Genomic DNA, 19194 nt, shown 5'->3' with positions numbered 1-19194 from the left:
ATGCCACATATCTACACCCCATCGATCCAGGCAAGCATCTGCCCATCGGGCCCTCACCCTGGAGCTACCAAGCGCTGCCCTTTCCTACCGCCAGGCGGAGGGCCGCCTCCGTAGGAAGTGGGACCGAGCGTCACGCGGCTGGGGCTCCAGGTGCTGCTGGCTCGAGGGAAGAGCTCAGCTATCATCAGACCAAGTACTAGAAAAGAAATACACACCACTCCAATCACACACACAAGGAGAGAGCCTGCCGGGTCCTCCCTCCAGCCCTGACACACCGGACTCAGAGGAAGGAAAGTAGAAGAGAAGAGGGGCTGACCCAGAGCACTCACGGGCGCCCACTGTCACTGTGCCCGGTGGCCCACCTGGCCCAAGGGGTAGGGAGCCAGGGCACCAGAGCCACCATGTTCACTTTTAAAAAAAAGCACCCTGCCCCCCGCACCTTGGTTTGAAACCTAACAGGAGGGGTGTTGGGTTTTTGTTTTCTTAAAGAAAATCTTAAAACAAACATAATTATAACCAGAACCTTAAGAATAATTATAATAAAATGTGTCATCAGCCTCCCAGTATAAAACTGCAACCTGTCAGAGAAGACCAAAAACATCACATTCCAGGGGCCAGGAGCCGCCTTGTGTGCAGGGGGGTGGATGGTGGGCGCCTCATAAAAGAACACACAAAAGGCGACTTACACAGGAAAGCACCAGTACGTTTTGTATGTTTTTTTATTTGCTTCAGGTGATATCTTAATTGTCAGTGTCCCACACTCTGGATGTTTTCTGATCCCACCACAATGAGCCCTCAAATCAGCTAAAGTGAGAAATTGAGACTGAAGACCCCCTCACCCTGCTTTTTCCCAAGGGAGTCTCCTTTTAGATCAAAAGTCAAAAAGGTTATTGCATTGAGTCTGGATGAATTCCACCCTCAGCTTCCCATGGTCCCGACCCCACTTTGGGCAGGGAGAAACTGGAGACCACTGTTCCCAAATTCTCCCCCTTCACCTTTTTGGAAACCAAGGGAGGGGGGTGGGGCGTGGAAACCCCACTATTCATCTTCCAGCTTTGTCCCTTTCTCCATCCTTGGTTAAAACCCTTTGCACATAAGGCAACATGGAAGCTGATGTTTTTACTCATCTCGCTGTTTTAAAGCACCATTATGAAGTTGTGTTTTACAGTAGTTAACAGTACCTTTTATATATGTATATATCTCATATCTATCATATATATATAAACTGTAAACAAGAGGTAACAGCGGCTTCTAGAAACTGATTTTCTTCATGGTTTTCCTGTGTGGTAGGCACCTGAAATACTGTAGAAAATGTCTATGTTGGTGTCCTGTCTTCCCTGCTGCTAGCTGGGTTCTGTTCTGCATGACCAGGAATGGTGCTGGCAACATGGCTCAGGGGCCAGGAGGGAATTGTGCTGCCCAAGTCGCTCTATTTTCTGTCCCCTGCTTACGCTCCTATCTGATCAGGCTAGAGACAACAACAAAAAGATATATAGTAAAAAAAAAATAAAATAAAACAAACAAACCCAATATATAGATATCTATAAATTTTCCTTTTTTCCCCTCTCTCCCATTCTTTCCTCTGCAAGGTATTGTTACTATTTTTTGTCACTGATTTTTTTGTGTTTTTTTTTTTTTTTCCTGCAATAATATACCCCTTCTTTTTTCAGTCACAGCAAGAAACAAAAACCCAAACAAACAGACAACCCCTCTGGATAGAGTAGAAAACAAAAGGTTTGACCAGAAATTAAAGGGGGAAAGGGAAAGGGGCTGGGTTTTGTTTTTTAAATAGGACCGGAAGATTTAACATTGTAATGTTAGGAGATGATGGCCAACCCTCTTTGCAAGGCAAAGCCCTCTGGTAATCTCAGCATCTGTGGTTTTCTTTTAAATTCCTTTTTCTCTTCTGGGTGCTGATACTTCTTCTCCATCCTCATGTTCTTGGTGTTTTGTTTTATGTTTTTCATGTTTTGTTGTTGTTTTGCCTTTGTCACTACCTCAGTTTGCCCTCATGTCCCTTACACACAAGCAAAATACTCCTTCAGCGGAGCGAAGAGGTGACGAATGACTGGCACGCTCCACGACCGTCCCAGCAGTCTCTGCCTCGCCAAACGGCTCATGTTGGAGACGTCGGTATAATGGACAGGAAAGCCAAACACCCTGAGGGGGAGAAAAAGACAGGGCAGAAAAGGGCAGTGGTGAGTACAGGCCAGGCCCAGGTCACTAGGAGGCTGTCTGACCCCACACTGTTCTGGCTATAGCACAAGACCAGGATCCAACCAAAGCAACACTGATAGCTGTGTGTGTCCCTACACACCCTCTGATTAATGCTACACCAACCCAACTCCACACCAGTCTCTGGATTTAAACTCAGCTGCTGTTCCTCGGAAACCCTATACAGGATTCTCTGTGAGTTGGAACCTACTGGTGGCAATTAACAAGGAGGAGCCCTGGTAGTGTAATGGATTACAAGCTGGGCTGCTAACCAACTGTAATGTCAGCAGTTCAAATCCACCAGCAGGAACAAGATGGAGCCTTTCTGTTACTGGCTTTTCTACACAGGGTTACTATGAGTCAGAACTGTCTTGGTGGCACACAACCACCATGACCCTATACGTAACGGGTGTGGTGCTATAGGATAAGCACTGGACTGATAACCACAAGGTCAGAGGTTCAAGCCTACCAGCTGCTCCTTGCAAACCCTGTACAGGGTAGCTATAAGTCACAATCGACCTCGGTGGCAAGAAAGAACGCACAGTATCAGCAGAAATAAAGTTAGTATTTGTGAAAAATAACTTCATCCACAGTATGCTCTTTAATTCTACCCCTACAATGGACTGATCAAGTTTGAATGTAACAAAAAGACATTCCTAGTATGTTCCCCTACAAGACAGACTCCATAGGGGCAGACCACTTGCCCAACTTCAAGTTCATGGATTTCCTGTTTACTCTGGTTGTTTATATAAATGATCTCTTCGTCTGCTTAAACCCTAGTGATACCTAGAGAAAGAGAAGGTAATGTACCTTGTGAGTCCCGTTTGCACCAAGTCAAGCGCCCCACCCTCAAGTTGTATGGTGCCTTGGCTTACAAAATGCCTTCAAAAAAATGCTTAATCAGCAACACAGTTCCTGTGGCTGCAATATTTCCTTGGAATTCGACAAGCTCTCTAGGAGCTCAAACATTATGAATTGGTTCCTGGACTCCTCTAAGTTTTAAATGAACAGGGAGAGGGGACAGGATCGCCCCCAGGAGTCAGCCATGTTGGGGGAATGCACTGCTCCCAAGGTACGGGCGGGGGTGGGGTGGGGCAGGAGTGGCAGAGCAGCAGGCAGAACACACACCAGATTCCACCCATGATGCCCCCACACCCGCCTGGGTACCTTTCCATTTCAGTGCACCATAAGATGTCCTCTTTCTCATTCATGAAGACGGGAAAATGCTGGTCTTTGCCCTGCTTTATGGAGTTTGACCTAGTAGTAATGGTCCTTACTTTGCTGAACTGGAAGATGAAGAGAGGAAAAGAGGTATGAGTCACCATTCAGTCAAATTAACAAGCACTGCTGTGTGCACCAGGCCCTCACTAGGGACTGGAGAGCCCAACACTGAACAGGCCTGGCCAATCTGGGACACTAGCTAAAAACTCACTAGCCCCAAACAGACACCACTGCTCTGCTCTTCTTCATGTTTCAAGGTCAGACCTCATTTCAATCCAGCTAGAAAAGGCCTAGAAAGGTAGCAGTTTTACCCACTCTTACTAACTCTTCCAAAGAATTGCTGTTTTCACAGCTATAGTAACTTGCTTCACATATGCAGCAACTTAGAGGCAAAAGGATGTCAAATTATTCAGGGGTTCAAGACATTCTCTGCAGTACCAGCAGTCTACATGCTGGAACCTGCTGACATGGAACCTTAGGTATCTTACGTAGTCCCTTGGTGAAAGATTTCTCTAGAAAGCAACAGGCCACCCACATCATTCGAGTCTGCTGCATTCTGAAGGCTTTTGCCATAGATCCCAGTCAGAAAATAAATAAACCATAGCAAGCTCAGGAACCTTGGCAAAGACTCCTTAACGTCTCCCTCAAAGCGACGGTTAAATGGGATGAAAGCCAGCAATGACTTCTCGCCCAGCCCTTCAGGACTCACTGGTTTGGCTGTATGACCTGGTACCACCCCTTATATTGCATTCTCCACACCAGCTGTCCCACAGGCCTCTTGAGGAGCACTTGGGAAACAGCTCATCCTGCCCTTCTCCCAAGCCCATAGCAGAAGAGCTCAGGCCCTGGGGCTAACCTTGGCTATTCTGCCATGTTCCAGACATTCTTGTAGCTCCAGCTTATCGTTCATAGTGGATGCCAACGGCCTAGAAGGTAGAAGAAAGAATGTAACACAGAAACCCAGCGATGCAAATACACGCAGAGATCTGGCCCACACAAGTAAAAGAAGCCCCCCTCTACCTACCCACTCTCACCCATACATTGTTGTCATGTGTCATCAAGGTGATTCTAACTCACAGCAATGCTACGATGACAGGGTAGACCTGGACCCATAGGATTTCCTAGGCTGTAATCTTTTGATCGCCACATCTTTTCTCCCGTGGAGCAGTCATTGAGTTTGAACTGCCAATCTCTTAATTACCAGCCAAGCACTTAACCACTATGCCACCTGTGCTCCTTATAAATGTTACTAAGTACCTTCAAGTCAGTTCTGACTCATAAGCATCCTGTGTGGGGTTTGAACTGACAACCATGAGGTTAGCAATCCAGTGCTTATTTTATAGTGCCACAACTAACTTCCCCCAAACGCATGAAAACACCCTACAGCCCCTGTAGACACAAATCTACCAAACACTAATGCGTAAAGATAAATGCAAAAGAAGTCCCAACCTGGTATGTAATATAATATGCCACCAATGCTGGCTTGAGTTTTGAGGCCATGGATAACAAACATTCCATTTCCTTCATGGACAGTTTGCTAAACCTTCCCGTATCAGGCTGGGACACTCTTCTGGGTACAACACATGTACCCGAATGCCAGAGAAGCCAGATGTCTAACTAACACCTCAGAATGGCCGTAACTCCTGGGGCCTGCATAATTGTTTGTAACTCCTGGGGCCTGCATAATTATTCAAAGGAACCAATCTCCAAGAAGCCCAGCCCTCTCACTGCTGTCAATTCTAACTCACAGTGGCCCTGTAGGACAGAAAACTGCTCCAAAGAGTTTCCAACGCTGTAACCTTTACAGAGCAGCTAGCCTCCGCTCTCTTCTATGGAATCACTGGTAGGTCTGAACCACTGACCTCTCAACTAACAACTGAGCATTTAATCACTGGAACATCAAGGTCCCTACCTGCCATATGAGCTTACAGATACAGCTTGCTGTTAACCTGTCCTCAGGTACAAACCCCTGCTGTGTACCCCCGCAGAGCAAGCGCAGCCTCATATCTTGTTCAAAACTACAGGTAGCACCTGACCGGAAAGGGGAAGATGTGCAGATATGGGAAGCAATTACTTTTTACATCATCTTATTTTTAAAACTTCGAAGGCTTGAAAATATGTACCACTAAGAAAGCTTTTAGGCTGATGGGAATGTTCTGTCCCCATAGCTGTGGTTCCATGGGTGTGTGTTTTGATAGACACTATACACTTTAAACATATCATTTTAAAGTATAACTTGAGCTGATTGTTTTTAAATCAGTGTGTCAAAACAAAGCAGGCAAAATAGCTACAAACTTCCACACTTTTTTTTTTTTTTTTAACACAGAAACTTGCAGGAGGTGCTGGCATGTAGGTCCTTATTCTGAACTTCGGCGGCAGGACTAGCTCATGCACAGAGGGGTCAATCAAAGCTACATGTGGCCAGCAGACTTCTGCATCACCATTGGCCCGGTCACCAGGCCTGAATGGTTCTGGCCTCAAAGAGGGGACTGGTCATCCCAGACTTACTAACTTCTGGGCAAGAAAGTGTGGCCTTTTTTTCTCCACTTATGCAAAAGACAAGGAGACAGGACTATAGTCCCTGTAATTCCTGCCACTCTGGACAAAAATGAAGACTGAAGTAATGAATTAAAACAGCAAAAAAGCTGACTGAAGGCAGACAGTATAGATGCTAGCAGGGGAGACTGACTGCCAGTGCGCCCAGAAGATGGTTGAAATCTGAAGGGCAGGTCAAGGGGAGGAAGTGGACCACACCCACCCATTGTGTACAGGCCTACCTATATGCATTCATTTTGGGGGCGTGATCAAGGAGCATGTGACAAGAAGAGTAGGATTTGGCCCATTTCCTTGAGGAGGGGAGAGTTAGATACAGGTAGATTTTTTTATCAGAGATCATTAGCATAGAAAAGAAACCCAAGTAGGGAAAGAGGAAGATTGCAAGTAGTTCTGGTAGCGTAGTGGTTACGAATCGGGCTGCGAACCTTAAGGTCAGCGGTTCGAAACTACCAGCCGCTCCGCGGGAGAAAGATGAGGCTTTCTACTCCCGTAAAGATTTACACCCTCGGAAACCCTGTACAGGGTCGCTATGGGTCGGACCCGACTCGATGGCACTTAACAACAACAACAAAGTAGGTAGGTCTTGGCCAGAAAATTAAGCAGTAAGAATAAAAGATGCCGATTACAAAAACAGAAAAGGGTTATCGCAGAGGGAAATCCTCCTAATGAAAACACACATCCCCACAGATCTTCACTTTCTACCTTCCTTGATCACCTGGACCTACTTTGTTTTTTGAGTGCTTGTTATACATGGACTTGCTCACTGCCTCTTCTCCAGATACACTCAGCTTTGCATCCCCAACAGGAGTGCCAAGCACAGAGGCCTTGAACAGGGTACCGGAGGAACCTATATTAGGTGATAGCCTCCGGGTCCACAGAAGGAGATTTGTGAATGAGGTAAGCCCCCAGCCAAGCACAACTGATGGGGCATGTGCTAGTTTCAATCACCAGTCTAGATGTCATCAGGGAGGCAGTAGGAATAGAAAGTCAGACTTAAACTCTTCAGTCACCAGGAGACTAAAATACTGTGGCTCTTGAACACATCACTTTTCCTCAGAGAAAGTACCAAGTAACGAACCATCACTTTCAGCGCAATCCTTTCCTGACATTTTAAATAAAATGTTATTGCTGTTAAGTGCCAGTCCTGGTGTGGCATTATAGGATAACCCACCAGCCGCTCCTTGGAAACCCTGCATGAGGATCTCTATGAGTGCTCGATGGCACTTAACAACAAAGAAGAGGCTGGTGCGCTTGAACTGCCAACCCAGGAGAACCATAGTGTCCAGCTACTACTACTGATCATTCTAAATTGAGGCCACAACAGATGGACCCTGATAGAATAGGAGAAAAAACTTTAAACCGAATCCTTCAAATTCCTTAGAAAATAAAAACTAAACTGGACCAATTGAGACTAAAGGATTTCCTTAGACTATTGCCCTGAGACAATGTTAAAGACTTGAACTGAAACAAACCCACACGTCACCTTGTAGCTAAATAACAGACTAGCTCCAAAACAGTGAGTGTCACCGCTAAGATCTGTTCTCCTCTAAAGACTACCAGACTGAGACCAAATGGTCAACAATTACTTTACAACAAAAATGAGAAATGTAAGGAGTCAGGGAAACTAGATTAACGGAAATGGAACCACCAGAATGTAAACAATGAAAAAGTTATTGTAAAGGATGAAACCAAGGTCACTGCACAATCTGTACAACTCATTGAATAGGAACCTCAACTGTTGTGTAAACCTTCAATGAAAACACAGTAAAATATTTTAAAAACAGGCTCACACAGGGCTCAATGATCTCTGCATGGCCCTTACTGGGACCTGTACCTCCAGGTCCTCCCAGACTCTGCACACACTTTCCTGGGTCCTGTGTGGTACCTCAGAGTTCTAGAATTGCAGAGTTGGAAGAAAAAGCGCATGCCATCATACAGAGCTGTCTATCAGGAGCCAGTGAATTCAAAATAAAGTGTAATTGCTGTTATATGACAATCCTGGTGTGATGTTGTAGGGTAAGCACTGGATTACTAACCATAAGACCAGCAGTTCAAATCCACCAGCTGCTCTGTAGGAGAAAGATGAGAGGCTGTCTACTCCCGTAAAGATTTATAGCCTCAGAAATCCTATGTAGCATCACTGTGAGTCAGAATCGAGTCGATGGCAGTGGATTTGAGACAATCTCAAGTCAGCCACCCCCTGACCCATCTTCTTCCCATCAACAAGTCTTCGCAAAGCATAACAGTTTTGCCAAATGAGTTCAAGATTACAGAGTTCCTATAACCTCATTTTAATGGCAAAGAAAGATTATATAACTAAACCGAGATTAATGAGGTCTTCAAGGTTTCATGTCTTAAAGGTTTCAAATCAATGAATCATAACATTCTGGAAAAATCTCTCTCCATAAATAGCTACCTAGATTGGGTGACTCTCAGTTTGCTTTTGAACTGTACATTTTCAACCAGAATTCCTTTCTCCACATTTTTAAAAATGATTTACACCAAAAAGAAACCTGACAAGTACTTCCACTTTTCATGCCTGGGTATGAAAATCCTTATCCGCATAACCAAAATGATGAAAATCCTTCCAACAAAGCACAGGGAGCCAACAGAATGCAGTGTGTGGTTAATACACTAAGCAGAACCCTGTGTCTTAACTTACTTGCTGGTGTTTCAAGATGCTCTCTCCTCCAGAGTCAGATGTGACCAAGATGGAACACCACCACTTGCTTTCTCACCCCAGCCCCACCCTCCATGACACTGGACACAGTTGCCAATATAGGAAAACCAACTATAAAACTCAGTGGTACACCATTCTCATTTTGTGTAGAGAACGTCCTATTTTTGTCCACTAACTGTTGCTTTGTCAGGTGAGTACATCACGACTCCCCTACTTTCTCAAGATGAAAAGAGAAGAAAAATGACAGAGTGGTACACCATTCCACGGGTGGGGTTGGGGGACAGCCCAAGAGGGCCCATTCAGTGATTCCCAACTCCTTAGGCTAGCCTGCCTCAGTCCCATCTGCAGACACCAGCCCACAGCCAGCCCAAGGCCCAGGAACTCTCACCAACCTGTTCATACCGGGAAGGTTACCCCAGAAATAGCGGGCTCTGTGTGCAGCTGACACTTCTTTGGCATCAATCATCACAGGGTTGGACTATAAAACAGGAGATAAAGATGAGAGAAGAAGGAGGACTATTAAATAACACCAGGCCATTGTCCTGGCTGAGCGGCTAAGGTTGCTGTGAATTCTTTCTCTCAGGAGACCACACACTGGGATAACCTGAACCCGTGACACGTGAGAAAACGCCAGAAAATTCAACCTGGCCACACTCTACATGTGCTGATGGGCACTTGAGACCTCATGAATGTTCTGTGATGTTGGAAGTAGTCTCTATCTGTCCTGCTCAGTACAGTAGGCACCAGCCCACTACACACATGTGGCTCATGAGTATCTGATTTGTAGCTATGGTGATAAGAAAGAAGTTTTCATTCAATACCCACATGTGGCTTAGAGCTACCATCATGGACCAACCAGCTCTACTACCTAGAAACTTTGAAACAGAAAGCTCCAGTAAGCGTGGATGTGTTCACTGAATGCCTGCAGTATGGCCCAAGAAGACACCTGCTCATATTTCAAGTCAGTAACACCAGCATGAGGGGCCACATGCTCCCAGCCCACCAGCAGAAATCCAGAGCGCACTGGCTCAAAGCTGGGGCCCATGTCATGGCCAATAAAAAGTGACATAAGCCAAGTTGTCGCCTTAGGCTTCATAAAGCATCTGTGAAGCTTTAGGGATGAGGATGGGAGAGGGAGTACGCTGATCACCCCTGACTGTTCTTGCCGGGATAATTAGTTCTGGTACCTCAACATCCCAGTGTAATATCACACAGGACCACGGTCAGGTCAGGTCCTTTTCCCTGAAGGTCCATGTCTAAACCCATACCTCATAAAGTGAGACCACTGTTCTTTCTGGGGTGGGCCTCCAATCCCACTTCCTCCCTTTCCATCTGAGAAGCCCACAGCTTCCCAAAGTGGCCCTTTGCAAAGCAGAAGTCCCCAGTCCCCAGCTCCACAATGCAGATGAGACAGGGATAAAGCAGCAGTCCACGGCAGAAGCCATTAATTAGTGAGCTGGCCAAACCAAGGGTGCTTGGCTATACCTCGAGAAATCGCGAGATGTCCCTCTTGTCACTAACGCCCATGGCCACCACATTCTCAAAGAGCCAGAAGAAGGGACGATCATCTCCCTCCTTGGGCCGCGCATCATGCAGGAGGCGGTAGAACTCAAAGAAGAGCCGGCCAGTACCCTCTGAGAGGTTGGAAGAGAAAGCCATCAGCTGGGGCTGTCTGCGTAGTAGACAGTGGTGTGGCTCGGGCAAGGGGAGGGTGAGGGAAGACAGGGCTGTCGGGAGTAGCTGTCCAAGGGCAGAAATACCCCAAGTAGGAAACCTAAGTGCGGAAGCACCAGCCCAGAAGGTGGAGGGGTGAGGAAGACACCTACCGTAGAGTCCCTTGCGGGCAGGGTTGACGATGGAGAGGTCATTGCAGGGACTGCCCCCAATCACCAGATCAAATGGGCCCCACTCCTGGATCTGGGAGGATAAAGGTAATGTGATGGACCTGCTGTCCAAGGACAGAGGCAAAAAGGAAAAGAGAAATTATCTGCCTGTGAATGTGGCAGAAAGGTACTGTCACGAGTCAGGAGACCTAACTATAGCCATGGCAAGTCACTGAGGCGCTCAGGGCTGTTTCATAAAACAGAGCAAAGGATGGAGCTGGACTGTCTGAGACAAACTGGGAACCCAGTGTGCTCAATGCAGAATCAACAGTCACTCATTGGGAAGGTGGTCCAGGCAGGACAGCTGAATCCCAAAGCCACTTAGGCTCTGAGTATGTTAGGCAGGTGCCTGGAACATCTACACATGTCCCTTGGGATTCTAGAGTCCTTGTTTTATGGACAGACAAGAGAGAACTGGAAAAAAGTCATATCACGTTTAGGCAAGACACTGCCAGAGTCCCCAGAAATGGAGGTGGGTGAAATGATTTCCCAAAAGTTAAGAGTACTGGGAAGACCAGCACCTCTTTCCATTCCAAAGCACTCTACTGAAAGGGGTCAGGCAAAGAGCCTAGGGGAGCAGCTGGAGCCCCAAATGGCTAGCTCCCCATTTCCTCCTTTTAATCTGCCTACTACCCTTGAGACAAAAATGGAAGCCCAGGAGAAAGAGAGAAGTGGAATGGGTGGAATGGAATATAGTATACAAGCAAATGAAAACAGAGCTGGCGCTGTGTCCAGGAGCTGGATGTCAGGGGAAAGGAGGTGGGACAGTCCCATGAACTGACATACATGCTTCTGGGTGACGCTGCGGACGTCGCCGACGTACATGATCTTCCCCTGATGTCGAACCATGCCCACTGTGATGGAGTCCTCACACACCTCTGAGGCAATGTAGCGGTCCACCTGGATGCCCAAGTCCTTCAGCACCAGAAGCCCTAGGCCAGCCAGCAGAAAACCCTGTTACTCAGGGTCATTTCCTGGGCCAGATGGACACATGGGGTCCACTGCAGGCCCACAGGCCACCCTGCCTAGTCAGCTGCCTCAGACGGGACGACTAATTAGTACTACTAATAACATACACAGACTGTGACATAGCTAGTACATCTACTTGGTCAAGGTCACGGACAGCTGACCAGTCAGCAGTTGTTTTCAGGAGGCCTTTTCTTTGCTGTTTCTACATCTTATACAGACTGGCTCCTCTCTTCCCCACCATATTACCTTCTGCCACCACTTATACTGTGCAAGACTCAGTGTAAATGCTACCTATCCTCAAAGTTTCCTCAATGCCTCAGCCCAGCCCAGCTCCCTCTATCAGCACTATGGGCCTTTCCCCACCTCAAGTCTTTACTTGGATCACTATACTCTTCAAGACAGAGTGAGTGTCTCATTCATTGCATTTCCTCCTGAGCGAACCACACTTACCAGACCCCTCCATAAAGGCTTAATTGAGGCAAGAAAACAATTAGAACAGACCCTGACAACTTCAGAGAATCAGGGTACACTGGTGCCATTTGTATGGCTCTTAACAGACCTCCCCACCAAGGAGCTCTCAGCCTATTGGGGTGGGGGTGGGCAGTGACATGGTTTAAGGAGACTTCTTTTCTAGTCTGAGAAACCAAAGCTTTAAATGCACCTAAGTTTCTATCACAGGGCAGCCTTGAGCTGAGAACAGACAAACATCTGGGCGGGTATGTCATCCTCACCCTCGCCCTTTGACCTAGGTCACTAAACTAAGATTGTCTGTCTCCCCCTGGCCAGATGAAGGCAAGTTCTCCCTCTTAAAAACTGGGGGATCGGTGGAGGCCACGATGTGAGGGGCCTTCAGGCTGAGGCAGGGACAGAGGGGTAGAGATATGTTAGAACAACCTCTCAAAGGGCTTTCTAGCAGTTGCCAACAGCCACAGGGGGCAAAATATCTAAGAATTTTTCCTAAAAAGATAGAGGTTTAGGTATATAACTCTGCAAGTATAAAGATGCTTATCCTAGCATTGCTTATAATCATGAAAAAAAATCAACCCCATGTGTACAATCTAACTGCTTCATGGGATTGTCAAGTCAGTAAGCTTTCAGAAACAGACTGGTTCACCTTTCTTCCGAGGTAAGTCTAGGGGAGTTCACCGAGGTATCTCTGGAGGAGTTCAAACTGCCAACCTTTTGGCTTATAGCTTTGTGCAAACTCTGCAGCACTCAGGGGGTTTTAAAACAACCAAACCAGAAACACAGCACTTTCACAGATTTTACAAATAAAAGCAGTCACTGCATAATATATGAAAAGGCAACTTTTCATATAAGCATTTACCAACCTTTCATTTATTATCTACCTAGATGTGTATGACTACACACGGAGAGAGAAGGGAAAAAAAGTTCTAAAGGACACCAAAAGATTAGCTGTGAGATCATGGGAGATTCAAGTATTAGACTATTGTTTGTGGTTTACTTAGATGAACACCTGTGATTTATAATTCAAAACCTCATAGAACTAGTTTTTGTTTTGATGGCCTCCACGGAGGCTTTGTGAGAATCTTCTATGCATTTCTGACTCAATAGCCCCCTATTCCCCTGCCCAAGTCCTCTGCTCTACATTCTCTTTCAGAAGGTTTCCCACTCATTTTACTTGGTTTTGGCCACATCCCACGTCCTTTTTCATTTAACACAGTAGTGTCCTCTTTAGGCTATTATTCAAATTGTTTTAAAGTTAACTGCTGTTGTCTAGCAGGGTCAAACACACAGCCCACCAGGGAGAGAGAGCTCCCACAGCCCAGGATGAGGCTGCTGGTCTCTAGGCTTGTACCACTCTCACCTGTGGCAATTCCATCAAACAGGGACAGCACCCGGATGGGCTTCCTCTTCTCAGCCGGGACAGGTGGGTAAACCTTCGGAGGGTCCTAAACAATGACACCAACAAACCAGATCAAGACTCTTTAGGAGTGTTCTAAGGAGCTACACCCTGGGCTATCCTCCCAGCACAGACCCATGGCCTGCTCAGAGACCTCTGGGCTACTCCTCTCCCTGGCTCCAAAAACAATTGAGGCTCTTTCAGGGGCTGAGCCTCAGCTCCAAGCGTCTGCCCTCAGTTCTGGCTGGTGGAGGGCGAAGAGAGTACCTGGGCCCCAGCACTCACAAATTCCTGGTCATGGTTGTTGGCGAAGAACATCTGGAGCCTTGAGGGCCAGTCGTCCCGCCGCCGCAGCAGCCCATAGGTGCCCTTGTGCCCGCACATGTAGCAGTTCCAGGGGTCTTCCTTAATGGCTGCCTGGGCAGCCCCCGGCCCCACCAAGAGATCCACACACTCCACGCAAAAGCACCTGAAGGGAAGCCCAGGGCAGCAGAGGAGACTCTCAGCCCCAGTGTGGCAGGGAGGTCAAGGTCAGCCACCCAGAATGAAAGAACAGAGCAGGCAGAGCACAGCTGGGGCTGGAAGCCAGGAGGGCAGGGACAGGAAGTAGAGGCCTGGCACCAAGCTCATTTGGTCCAAGCAGGGCCACTCACCTGCAGCAGTTGTTGTTCCCACACATGAGCACCTCACGCCCCCCGCAGCAGATGGTGCAGTAGGACTGATAGCCGTCGTCATCATACTGGTATGCACACTCCAGGAAGCAGTTCTAGGAAGGAGCGGAGGCTCAGAACACCAGTCGAGCCCAGGCAGAACCGGGGAAGGCAGGATTCCAACTTCAGCCTCTGCTCTCACCTCAGGACCTCAACTCAGTTATGGGCAAATGACCCCTACCACCCTGTTCTGTTGTAAAAGAGCTCTGGTAGCATAGTGGTTACAAATCGGGCTGCTATCCTTAGGATCAGCAGTTTGAAACTACTAGCTATTCCGCGGGAGAAACATGAGGCTTTCTGCTCCTGTAAAGATTTACAGCCTTGGAAACCCTGTAAAGGGTGGTTATGAGTAGGAACTGACTCCATGGCACATAACAACAATACTCTGTTCTAGGGTCAGGCTCACACCGCAAATCCAGGGAGGGAAAACCATTATTTGCTGACCCATGGCACTGGGTAAGACCAGCAGTGGTGGGCAGAAGGCCAAAGGGATCACTATCCCTTCACCTTGTCCCTTGCAGCAATCCCTCCCATCTGGGGCTCCAAGGGCACAGCAAGCCATCACCCCTCCAGCCTCTTCTGCCCATACTTCCTTTATTAGTGACTGTGACATATGAACCCACATCCAGGGACTAGAATGGGATTTTAGAAAAGAAAAGATTACTTCAAAGGAGAAAAAACAACAGCAAGCCAAACCTGGAAGACCAGGGCCCCACTTTATTCCAGGACTTTCTACTTTAAGAGTAAACTCACATCAATATTACACACATCAGGTGCCATCCGTCCACCAAACCGAGGTGCTGTAGGACCCCTCAACTGCAGTTCTGGTGAAGGAGCCCCTTACCTTGCAATTTTGGCACATTCCTCCGATGAAGAGAGGGTGTTCCAGGGTAACATTGAGGCTCCCACAAGAGATGCAAATGTCTGAAAAGTAGAGTGGAGGTTTCATGGAAGGACAACTCAGGCCAAAGCCTAGCTCTTAGAGAGCCACAAAAAACGGGGTGTGCTGAGAAGCAGCCAAAAGAAAGACAGCAGGGTTGGGTGGGCCCCCCAAGGCCTCCAATATCAGAAGCTCATTCACTTCTTAGAGCAGCAATGCTAACATGTAGGAACAGGGACAGAAACCTGCCAATGAGAGCAGGGCCCTGGCTCTGGGGTTAGTCTGGAGGCACTCCTGGGGTGGTTCTCAAGTCTTGCACTCTGACCCCAAGAGAGTCCTGGGAGAGACACAATCACCAGGTCAAGGCAGGATGAACATGGAACATGTTTATGACTACTGAACAGGAGAAGATGAAAACTGGTAAGAGGCTAAAAAGACCACCCATCTTTAGACAAGATCAATCAAATCCAATAGGCGGCTGACCTTCTCTGGGGTGTTCCAAACCCTAATGTCCAGCTGAAGTCAGAGAAAGAAAAATAGGTATATGGCACCGGGAAGAAGGGTGCGTGTGTGCGTATAGCAGGCTAGAGGGACACACAGGACAGACACCCAGGCATTACGTAGCAGTATTACCAGGACCCTTATTCCATAGTACTCCAACTTTCCTAGGTAGCTATCCATACTCAGAGAAAGACATCACACTAGGAGTAAAGTTCTGCCTGTCCTAGGAGCACCAAGTCATTGAAGTCCCAGGTGGGTCAATTCACTCACCCTCGATATTCCGACACTTCTGCCGCACCTCATACACCAGCCGCTCTGCAGGAGGAGGAAAGTCGAGTATCAGAGGAGGCTGTGGTAGCCACGCTACTCCTGTGGATGCTGGGCTCCCAGACCCCTCCTCCACAGCCAGGCCAACTACCTCTTGTGCGTTCATCAATGATCTCCTTGACTTTGGGCTTCTCGGTTGTGCTCTTCCGGGGTTTTTTGGCTGGTGGAGGTGGAGCATAGGCAGCTGCCTCAGGTTCAACCCACATATCTGTGTAAACTTCTTTGTAGGGATTCTTCTCCTCTGCATCAGGTGACAAACAAATGGTTACAGGCTGATAAGAAATTCTAGCTCCCTCCTCCCCTATTCTGTTTACAATGAGTCCTAATTTGTTCCTACTTCCCAATTCTCAGGTTCTAGCAAAACAACAGGGAGCAGAATAGCCTAGGGTCCCAGAGCCGCACTGTCCCTGTCACAATGCCAGGGAAAGGGAGACTTGCCATTCACACACTGGGTCCACCCACCCCCAACAGAGGATGGCTTTCTCAGTCCCAGTATGGCTTTGCCTGGCTAGCAGGGGTCCCAGAAGGCTGGGCTGGGCCATTCCACTTACCTTCAGGTGGCTCCAGGCCCTTGGGGCCTGAGGGCTGGAAGCCCCCAAGTGCCCATTCGATCATTTGTTTGTTCTGCACCTCCACAGCCTTGGCTGTGTCACTCTCGTCATTGTCATGGCATGCCGGGAACAACTTTCCTGCACGGCTGCTGGCCACCTGGAAGGCAAACAGGTTACATACAGAAGGGGTGTCAGGGGCAGGCAGGTCAGGCTCAACAGAGGACCAGAGATGTGCCTGTGGGCACAGCTGAGAAGCTGTCCCGACTGAGGAACTGTATCCTGAGCATTTTGGATTCTGAACTGTAACCTATTAATTCCCTAAGTAAACCCCATAATTGTGAGTATTGTCTGTTGAGTTTTGTGGCCACTGCAGAGAATTATCAAACCCAGCTGAGAAATGGAGAGTGCTTTGGGAGGGATGGCTAGTGTCAGGATTGTGGATGGAAACATAGAAATCGGCTTTAGGCTACTGAGTTTGCTCTTACCCCTCCACCAACCCCTCCTGGCACCCAAGTGAAGTCAGAGGTCAGATATCCCATCCAAACCTTTTTGGTAGCAATGGCAAAAGCCTGGGAGAGGCTCAGGGAAATGGGGGTCTTGGGAAGAGAAAGTCTGAAGAGGCACCGTAGGAAGGAGGAGTGAAGTAGGGAGAGGAGGCACAGTCAAAAGACCTCTCAGGCAGGTAGAGACTGGGCTTAGGCACAGGTTCTGCCAGAGAGGTCCTTTGGTTGTGCTGGCTTCCAGATGCCTGGTGGTCACTGCCACCTAAGCTCCCTCCTCCAAACTCCTGGGAGGGCAACTCACCTGCAGGACTTCATAGATGGCTTTGCGGTACATGGGCTGCTTGTTGTAGGTGGCCTGGTGGAACGCATTACAAAAGGAGCTCAGGGGCATCAGCTTCTCCACACACACCTGGAGGGACAACCCAGGCCCCTTGTTTGCTCCTTCCACACTCGTCAGGCACCCACCTCATTCCTGGCTCATTCCTGGCGATTATCAGGGGTTGGGAACATTAACACTTAGTCTCTTGAGGGAAGGAACCAGATGCATCCATAAATAATTACAAGATGCAAAACAGGCATCCCAATGAAGGGGAGGAAAGGAATTCTGGGGAAAAGGTTCCAGGAAGGCAAAAACTCAGCATTCTAGCTCTCTAAACCATAGGGACAACCTAAGTCTTCTCCCATTCACGCTTCCATACACAGAGTGGGGGAGCAGAACCTACTTCCACCACCCAAATTCCAGACCATGCCGCTATCCAAACCATAGGCTCTAGGACCAACATCTTTTCCATTTTCAGGCGACCAAACCCGTAACTCACCACAGAGAACTTGCCGTCTCCGAACCACATGACCCAGCGGGTGCCTTCAGCTGCTCGGCTCCGGCCCGTCATCCACCAAGACACGATGCGGCCTGGCCACCAGGAGAAGCCCCGCAGTTTTCCCCACACGAGCTCCCCAATGCCAAAGCCCCGGCCATCCTGGAGCCCCAAGGAGCAGAAATCATCACAGTGGTCAGTAGGCCTTCCTGTCATCCCCCTGTACCCCCATCACCACCAAAGCAACCCCACCATTGGACACCTAAGGGTCAGAACAGCCAGGAGGCAGCACCATATGGACTGAGACCTGGGGGGTCAGGTGCAGAGGACAGCCTGGGAGGTGGAGGGGTACAAAGAAGCAAGTCACTCACCTCATACTCTGGTTCATCATCAGCTGCTTTGGTGGCATTCTTGTCCCCGGTGTCTGCCCCTACAGGCTCAGGTGTGGTAGCCACAGTGGGGGATGCGGGGTCAGTGGGCTGCTGCACAGCAGGCGGGCTGGCCTCCTCCACCTTCTGAGATTCTCCGGGTCCCTGATTTTCTTCCACAGCATTCATTACTGCAATTACCTTGGCTTTCTTCTCGGCCTGGGGAAATAAGAAACAAGAGTTACCTTGACCTCTCCAGGAATTAGCAAGGCCACCTGATACTAGGAGGAGGGGGGATGTGCTTCTGTTTGTGGAATTAAAAGATAATGGAATTTTCCCACACATTTTGAAGCCCCCTTGTAAAGGGCTGGAGAGAGGAGTTCTACCCTCACCAACTCAACTATCTTGCCTATAGGAAGCTGCAAGATTTGAAGTTGAGTGGTTAACTGCTATCTGTGACCCAAATTTCCTCTTGGGAAATGTCCCTTCCCTGGTGTATCTTCCTTCACCTCATCAGCAGAATAGCCATCTTCCCTCTAGGATGCAAAGGGGAATTCTACTCAAATAGTAATGATAGGGCTGTGTTTAGTAACAGATCTTGATTCCTTTCTCTTCCATCTGACTTTCCCATCAAGAATCAGATCCATGATCAATCAACCCCTTCTACTCTTGGTTTTGGCTTCCAGACCAGTTTCAGTTTTGCAATGTTTACTGACGATGAAACTCACATGACTGGGGTTAAAGAGCAAGTTTCCTTTTCCAGCTGCTTGAACACTATTGAAAGCCCACCTCAGAATCCACTCTGGAGTTCACGTAGATTATGCTCACTATACACTCCCTTCTATGTGACCTTTTAGAGCCATATACTTTTAAGAAAGGAGCCCTGGTGGCACAACAGTTAAGCACTCAGCCAACTGAAAGGTTGGCATTTCAAATCCACTCAGAAACACTACGGGGTGGGGGGGCACACAGTTGTACTGTCTCATGGTTTCAATAGGAGTTGAAACAACTTGATGGCACCTAACAACATCATCCTCTCAGCCATCCTATCAACGATAATCCAAAACCCAGTTATTCATCCAATCAGGTCTTTTCATGTCATACTGCGCACCCCAGCCTCCTTTTCAGGCTGAGATCTGTATAACCAAGCCC

At 48.1% G+C, this 19194-nt stretch overlaps 1 protein-coding gene across 1 annotated transcript in view; it reads right to left on the bottom strand.

The window, feature by feature from the left end:
• Positions 1-701: 701 nt before the first annotated feature.
• The window catches only part of DNMT3A (DNA (cytosine-5-)-methyltransferase 3 alpha), a 123197-nt gene continuing 104704 nt past the window's right edge, over positions 702-19194 (bottom strand). The window contains exons 7-23 of the mRNA XM_006835228.1: positions 18046-18261; positions 17678-17836; positions 17161-17268; positions 16357-16513; positions 15897-16046; positions 15749-15793; positions 14942-15021; positions 14041-14153; positions 13673-13856; positions 13352-13436; positions 11341-11486; positions 10498-10588; positions 10157-10305; positions 9064-9149; positions 4292-4361; positions 3382-3500; positions 702-2160 (exon numbers count right to left, since the gene is read on the bottom strand). Of these exons, the coding sequence (XP_006835291.1) occupies positions 2019-2160; positions 3382-3500; positions 4292-4361; positions 9064-9149; positions 10157-10305; positions 10498-10588; positions 11341-11486; positions 13352-13436; positions 13673-13856; positions 14041-14153; positions 14942-15021; positions 15749-15793; positions 15897-16046; positions 16357-16513; positions 17161-17268; positions 17678-17836; positions 18046-18261 (2100 nt within the window). The 3' untranslated portion in view covers positions 702-2018. The remainder of the gene's footprint in view (positions 2161-3381; positions 3501-4291; positions 4362-9063; positions 9150-10156; positions 10306-10497; positions 10589-11340; positions 11487-13351; positions 13437-13672; positions 13857-14040; positions 14154-14941; positions 15022-15748; positions 15794-15896; positions 16047-16356; positions 16514-17160; positions 17269-17677; positions 17837-18045; positions 18262-19194) is intronic.

This window comes from Chrysochloris asiatica, unplaced genomic scaffold, assembly GCF_000296735.1.
Source record: "Chrysochloris asiatica unplaced genomic scaffold, ChrAsi1.0 scaffold00016, whole genome shotgun sequence".
Lineage (NCBI taxonomy): Eukaryota > Metazoa > Chordata > Mammalia > Afrosoricida > Chrysochloridae > Chrysochloris > Chrysochloris asiatica.
Note: the sequence above shows the minus strand (reverse complement) of the source record. Positions and strands in the feature narration are given on the sequence as shown.